This window comes from Heliangelus exortis, chromosome 25, assembly GCF_036169615.1.
Source record: "Heliangelus exortis chromosome 25, bHelExo1.hap1, whole genome shotgun sequence".
NCBI classification, from domain to species: domain Eukaryota; kingdom Metazoa; phylum Chordata; class Aves; order Apodiformes; family Trochilidae; genus Heliangelus; species Heliangelus exortis.
This window is the reverse complement of record NC_092446.1, coordinates 3,663,696-3,671,278: the sequence shown is the minus strand read 5'-3', so window position 1 is coordinate 3,671,278 and position 7,583 is coordinate 3,663,696. Positions and strand designations below refer to the sequence as shown.

The following is a 7,583-nucleotide window of genomic DNA, read 5'->3' as shown; positions in this document are numbered from 1 at the left end:
TAAGTGGGGCTTGGGGACAAAAAAAAAAAAAAAAAAAATCAGCACAGAGTGATTCTGGCCCAAGTGATGCTGGGCAGGCAGAGGATGGCTCTGATTTCTCAGGTGTTGGGGAGAAAAGGGGCTGCTGGTACCCAAGCACCCGGAGGAAAAACCTGGGAGAAGCTGGAAAACTTCACCCTTCAGCTTCTCAGGAATACAAGGGCTCAGGTCCTGTGAAGGATGAGCCCAGTGAAGCATTGCTGAGCAGCTGGGTAGTTTTAAGCAAGACATGAAGTGGTTCCAGTGGGGCTTGGGAGGAAAAAAAAAATAAAAAATCAGCACAGAGCGATTCTGGCCCAAGTGATGCTGGGCAGGCAGAGGATGGCTCTGATTTCTCAGGTCTTGGTGAAAAAAGGGGCTGCTGGTACCCAAGCACCCGGAGGAAAAACCTGGGAGAAGCTGGAAAACTTCACCCTTCAACTTCTCAGGAATACAAGGGCTCAGGTCCTGTGAAGGATGAGCCCAGTGAAGCATTGCTGAGCAGCTGGGTAGTTTTAAGCCATGGCAAGACATGAAGAGGGGCTTGGGGACAAAAAAAAAAAAAAAAAAAAATCACCACAAAGTGATTCCCTGGCCAGGGGCCCAGGGTGCTTGGACTCTCCTGAGGCAGAACCTTCCCCTGAGGTCAGGGAAAAGCAGCTCATCCAACACTGGAATCCAGAGAGGTTGGACACCCCCAGGGACAGCAGCCAAATGGGGGCTGACGTGGATGTGCTGCTCCCTGCCAGGCCAAGCCAGGCTGAGGAAGAGGAGGGGACACGGGACACATCGCTGGTGCTGTTGGTTCCATCCCTGGGCTCTGCTGCTCAGCACCCCGGGCAGGACATGGTCCCCTGGGGGAGATGGGGAGGGGGGGGACACAGGGTGGGGGGTTCAGAGATGCCAAAAGTGGTTTCTGGGACACGGGAAGGTGCCCAGGAGGAGTTTTTGAGGTGGAGGGACCCGAAGGTGGTTTGGTTTTTCCTCTTGGATTTGGGGCTGGCTGGGAGGTGGGGAAAGGGCTCTGCAGGGCTGCCCTGCTGCTAATTCGAGGTGTCCAAGGAAATGGGAGCTTGGAAGAAGCTGGGATGGAAGCAGGGGTGTGGGGCAGGGATGGGGGGCTGAGCAGCAGCTTCTCCAGCGAGGAGACCTGGGGTGGGACTATGGCTGGAAGTGCTTGGGAAGGGGGAACTTTTGGGGTTGGAGTCTGGGTTGAGGGGAACAGGGGGACGTGGGGGTGCCCTGTGGGGACCATCCAGGCAAAGCCAAGCTGGGAAAGGAGCACAGAGACCTTGATTTGGGGAGCTTGGAAGAAGCTGGGATGGAAGCAGGGGTGTGGGGCTGCTTCCTCAGCTGCTGCACACACGATGCTGAGGGGACCCCCAGCACTCTCTGGTCCAGAGGTACAGGGGGGGGAAGGGATGCTCTAGGGGAAGGGATGCTCTGGGAGAAGGGGAGTCCCAGACCAGGCAGGAACACCCTGCCACAAAGCCCAACGAGCCCTGGGGCTGAGGAAGAGGAGGAGGAAGGCTCATTCTTGGGCATGGCTCAGCCCCTGCAAGTTGGGATTTTAATGGCAGGGAGGAATAAAGTAAACTCAAAATTGGAGCTTTCCCCCCCCACCTCTCTCCCAGCCCCAGGAGGAAGAAGCTGCTCTGGCCCTGGCATGGTTCTCCTCCCCAGAGAGCCGGGTTCATCCTGACCCAGCAGAGCTGGAGTTACCCTTTAACCAGCTGCCTGAGCAGCTCCACCCTGCAAATCCACCTGCAATCACAATTACAGCTCTGGAAGGTGCTGTTTCACCTCCAGCAGCCAACTCCCACCAGCCCTTTCCCTCTGCAAACCCCCAGTGGGTCCTGGGAGTCCCCTGGGGATGGCAGGGACAGGGCAGGACATCACCCTGGCTCAGACTGCATCCCTGCTCCTCTCCAGCCATATGGCTTATCAGGGCTGCAAGATAAGATGGGGACACCCGGGTGTCCTCCAGGGCTCACATCCTCACTCCATCCATCACCCCAGAGCAGAACCCAAATCAAGGTCTCTGTGCTCCTTTCCCAGCTTGGCTTTGCCTGGGTAGTCCCCACAGGGCACCCCCACATCCCCCTCTTCCCCTCAATCCAGACCCCAATCCCAAAAGTTCCCTCTCCCCAGCCATAGTCCCACCCCAGGTCTCCTCACTGGGGTGTGATGCCCTGGAGAAGCTGCTGCTCAGCCCCACATCCCTGCCCCACACCCCTGCTTCCATCCCAGCTTCTTCCAAGCTCCCCAAATCAAGGTCTCTGTGCTCCTTTCCCAGCTTGGCTGTGCCTGGATGGTCCCCACAGGGCACCCCCCACATCCCACATCCTCCTGTTCCCCTCAATCCAGACCCCAACCACAAAAGTTCCCTCTTCCCAGCCATAGTCCCACCCCAGGTCTCCTCACTGGGGTGTGATGCCCTGAAGAAGCTGCTGCTCAGCCCCCCATCCCTGCCCCACACCCCTGCTTCCATCCCAGCTTCTTCCAAGCTCCCATTTCCTTGGACACCTCGAATTAGCAGCAGGGCAGCCCTGCAGAGCCCTTTCCCCACCTCCCAGCCAGCCTCAAATCCAAGAGGAAAAACCAAACCACCTTCGGGTCCCTCCACCTCAAAAGCTCCTCCTGGGCACCTTCCCGTGTCCCAGAAACCACTTTTGGCATCTCTGAACCCCCCACCCTGTGTCCCCCCTTCCCCATCTCCCCCAGGGGACCGTGTCCTGCCCGGGGTGCTGAGCAGCAGAGCCCAGGGATGAAACCAACAGCACCAGCGATGCCCCAAACACCCCTTCCCCTGCCTTCCCCTCCTCCTTTTGGGCAGCCTTCGGGTTTGTTTTTTTTATTGTTGTTGTTTTTTTGTGTTTTTTTGCTGGGTTGGATATTTTGCATGGGTGTTCCCCCACCTAGCCCGGCGCTGGAGAGCACAGGAGCAACTCCCCACCCTCCGGCGGGATGTTTTTCCTCCTAAAAAAACAAACGCCCACTGCAGGGAGGAAGGGGTTGTACCCGGGGGCCTTCCAGGGGGCGATTTGGGGTGGGGGGAAAAGGAGATGCTGGGAGTAAAGGCTGCAGGGCTGCCCCCAGCTCCACCACCAACCCCTTCATCATCCTCAGCCAGAGGGAAAGCTCTTGAAAAGATAAGAAATCGTGGCTGGGGGTGAATAAAGGGTGGGATTCTTCCTCCCTGCTGAGGCATCTCATTGCTTGGCAAAGTTTAGGACTGGGCTGGCCCCCAGGAACCCCCACACAGCCAAGGGGTGCTGGAGGAAAGCTGCTAAAAGCCTGGGAATCTTCTGCCCACCAGTTTAACCCTGGCTGAGCCCCTTCTCTGCCCCACAACCACCTGTAAGCATCATCAGGTTGGTTTTTAGTTGACATTGACACCTCCATCAGCCAGGACACCCCAGAGACCCCTTTTGGGAGGAGCTCACTGCCCTGCCAAGATGCTGGCACAGGGATGTCACAGCACCTGGGTACATCCCTTAGTGTGACACTTGTGACCAGCACCTGGAGACACCCCAGATCATCCCATACAAACAGAGGATCCCCTGCAGACCCTCAGCAATCCCAAAACTAATCCCTCTGCAAGGAAGGATGGGGAGAACCCTTCCTACAGGTGCTCTGCTGGGCACGGGGCTGGCAGAGCTATTTCCCTTGCAAATGAGCTAAATAAGGTCCCAAGCTGTTCAGGAGGGTTGGGGAGAAGCACTCTCAGTGAGTCACCCAGTCCCTTATCACAGGTGTGATTTAAGGTGTGGTTGGGTCTCCCAGGTCATGGGGAACAAGGGAAAACAATTTCAGCAGGGGGGAAACAACCTGGAGAAAGCAAAATGCCAGGAGAATGGGGGCTGCTCAGCTAAAGGGGTGCAGGGGGCTGGGAGAAGAGGCTCCCCAAGTAAACCCTGCTCTTCAGATGCTTGTAAAGAAGTCTGGAGAAACACAGGGCAAAAAGGGGGAGCTGGGGGCCAGATCTCCAAAGGGATCTGAGCTCCAAAGAGTCTGAATGCTTCTTAATTCAGCACCCAGGGAGGCACTGGGACATGATGTGTGGGTTAATACCCAGTGCTGGGGCCCAGCAGAACCCCCTCCAGCCCCCATTTCCCAGGCAGGCTGGAGGGGTGCTCAGCACTGAGCTGCCCAGGCTGCAGCCCCTTTGTGGACCTCTCCAAAAAGGACCATGGGGATGTCACCCACCCCCTCCAGGGAGAGCTGGGCACGGCCTGGCTGCACCTCACAGGTGCAAAACCTCCTGCCTGCCACCATCCAGCTGCATCCAGAGGGATTTCATGCCAGGTCTGAACCCATTTTTGGGCACCAACCTGCAAGAGGGAGCTCGGGTGGGCATTACCCCAGGGGCTGCACAAGCCCAGCAGTGGGTGCACGAACACGTGTGGGCGAAGGTATGTATGGCTGGGGTTATACATAGGCATGTGGGAGCAAGTGCATTCAGCACAGATTATAGAGCTGGGCAGCTCCTGCCCCAGGAATCCCATCCAAGTCAGCATTCCTGCCTGAGCTCAGCCTCTCCTACACACGGCGTGGGGCAGGAGAGTTGGCACAGCCCCACGTCCACCCGCCTGGCGCTGCGGGCAAGGTTTGGGTCCTTGCTTTGGGGGAAGGAAAAAAAAAAACCCAAACCCAAAACAACCACTATTTGTGCCTGGGGGTATCTGAGAACCCCCCCAGAGCCCTCACCACGGTGGGGATGCAGCCTCTCCCCACACCCTGTGGGATTAAGAAGGGAATAGATGGAGAAGGGCAGCATCTTGGCTTGGCTCTGCCCGGGTGCTGCTTCAGCAACACTGTTGGCTTGGGTGGAAAGAGCAGGGACGAGGGACAAGTCCCCAGACTCTCCTCTTGCCTGCCCCTCACCCGTGCTGACATGTCCAGGGGGTTCCAAGGAATCAGCTCAGCCCGGCCCCAGCACTGCCATGGTCCCCCCAGCCCTGAGCAGCACCCAGTGGCCGTGGGCACCCATATGTTGGTGACCCTGCAGTGACGCTGCTGGCCACCAGGACCCTGGAGGGGGGGCAGTGAGAGCCAGCACTGCCCGTCCCAGGGGACAGCAGCCTCCAAGCACACTGGACAGGGCTGGGAGCACTTCATCACCCCTCTCCCAGGAGGGATCCTGCCTGCCCCACCACACACAACCCTCTCCAAACCCCACTGAGCCCTCAAGCTGCTTAAGCCTTTTTCATCTCCCCCAGCCCCGAATGGGGGGAGGCGTGGGGACAATTTTTACCCAGGGCTGCTGGAAAGGGAGGGCTGTAGGGCCCATCCTACCCCTGGGAGCGAGGGGAATCAGAGGAGAGCCCGGAGGCACCCAGCACCCCTCCTTTCTGTAAAACCCGGAGCTTTCTATTCTCTTTCCCCTCCGGAATAAAGCTCAGCACCCTTTTCCCATCCCATCCAGATGCTGTAGGGCCCGGGCTGGCTGTGGGGCAGAGCAAGAAGGGTCTCACTCACCCCAAAGTGCTGATGAAGCCATTGACGGAGCCCTCGGCGTACAGGGAGACGATGTCCCCGATGTGCAGGAAACTTGACATCTCATTCATGGTTGTTCTCCAGCCGGCTCAACGCCGTTTTCTTCCCCAAATCACCTTCCCGGGCCGAAATCCACCATGGGGCGAGAGAAGCTTGGAGGAGGAGGAGGAGGAAGAGGAGGAGGAGGGGGGGGACGGACACCCTGCTCCGGGCTTTAGGGGGGGTTTATCCCTGAGAGCAGCAAAAGGGAGCGGGGCAGCAGCCGGAGCCCCGAGCAGAACTTTTACATGTGCTGGGCAGGAAGGGAGCCGGGGGAGGAGGAGGAGGAGGAGGAGGAAGGCCGAGAGCTGGGGGAGGGTGGGGGGGGTTGATATGAAGCTCAGTTGGAGGTTTGCATGAGCTCTGTCCGGCTGTCCGTGGCTCCGTCTCTTGCTACCTGCAGCCAATGGAGAGCGATCAGGAAGTCCTGCTCGAAAAAGCATGCAAATATTTTTTGGCCTGGGAGGAGAACCGGAGCTGCCTGGGGAGGGGTGGAAAGGGGTGGGGTAGAGGGGGGGGGATGCCCGAAAAGAGGCCCCACCCTCCGCTCCCCGCCTCCCGCCGTGGGGCAGCCGGGGCCGGGGGCAGCCGCGCACCCCCTGGAGCCCCACGCACCCCCATCCCGTGGGTTCCCCCCCTCCCTTCCACGGGCAGCCGGGCCCTCTGGGGTGCTCTGCCCCCAGGACCGAGCCCCTCTTTGGGGGAAAGGCAGAGGGGGCTCTGTAGCCCGCGATGGGGGCCTGGGGGTCCGTGGGACCTGCCCACTCGCCTCGCACCTTTTTTTCCCGTGGCAAACCGAGACCCCCGGTTCCTACAACCCATCCCTGTCCCACTCAGCCCCTCTCCTGCCACCCCAGGTCCTGCTCTCGCCTTTTGCTTCCTCCCCCTCCTCCTCACTTTGCAGCGGGACCGGACACCACAGCCCCCTCCCTGTCCTTGTCCCCACCCCGGGACAGGCTCAGGGATCCCGCACCAGGCGGAGCTGGGAAAGCCCCGGGATGAGGACGCGGCGGCTCCGGCTGGAATTTTCTGCCCTAGGTGAGCACTGGTGGCTTCTGTTAGCCCAGCTGCCTCCTGCCAGCCAGCCACTCCCAAACTGGACCCGCTCCATCTCTCCTCTCACCTTCCTCTGTCCCTGTCCCAGCATCCCAATTCTCCCCCAATTCAACGCACATAATTTCCCCTAAACCTGTGTGTCCTAAACCAGCACCCAACCCACCCATCACCCACCCCGAGCTGGGAGCAGGCAGGTGTCTCCCAACCCCTCCTAATTCCACCCAGGTCCTGCAGGAGCCTTTCCAGAGCCAACTCAAAACCTCGGGGCTGAGAGAGCAGCTCCAGGCTCCCAGTATAACCCTGGTGGAAAAGGACTGTGTCCTCAGAGCATCTTCTGGACAGCACAGGTGCCCTAATTCCTTGCTTTAATTAAAACTTGCCTGCTGAAAAAACAATACTGGAAGGGAAAAAGAAAAAAAAAAAAAAAGGAGAAAAAAAAAAAAAAAAAAAAAGCATGATGCTTTTCTCATTTATTTCCCTCCTGTCCTCTTTTCTCGCAAACAAACACACAGGTTTCAGGAATATAAACCTTGCCCTAAATAGTGATATATTTTTTTTCCACTAGGAAACGGACAGGTCCCCTGGCAGAACAAAGGGAAAAAAATTAGTGCAATTCCTCCGGGGGAGATGCGAATTCAGGTCCATCAGGATTAGCTGAGTTTTCAGCACAGGACAAATTTAGAAGCCTTTATCTCAGGGCAACAGAGGGGGGAAAAGAGAAGATCATAAGAGAAAAAAAAAAACAAAAAAACTTGCTGCTGTTCAAGCAAATGAAGGTTTCACAACAGGAACACCCAGAAAGCCCCCAAGGAACCAAAGACCAAAACTTTGGGCACAATTCAACCCCTCTGATCTGGCACAAGTGGCATCTCAGCTGAGCTGTGCCCATGATGGTGCCCACACCATCCACCCCTCCTCCCTCAGCCCCAGGGTTGGTTTGTGTTTGCAGAGCACCAAGCAGCAAAAAATCC

The 7,583-nt window shown here is 57.9% G+C and overlaps 1 protein-coding gene across 1 annotated transcript in view; it reads right to left on the bottom strand.

The window, feature by feature from the left end:
• The window catches only part of ITPR3 (inositol 1,4,5-trisphosphate receptor type 3), a 47,030-nt gene extending 41,051 nt beyond the window's left edge, over positions 1 to 5,979 (bottom strand). Inside the window, exon 1 of the mRNA XM_071768155.1 lies at positions 5,500 to 5,979. Within this exon, the coding sequence (XP_071624256.1) occupies positions 5,500 to 5,588 (89 nt within the window). The 5' untranslated portion in view covers positions 5,589 to 5,979. The remainder of the gene's footprint in view (positions 1 to 5,499) is intronic.
• Between the last annotated feature and the right edge of the window lie 1,604 nt (positions 5,980 to 7,583).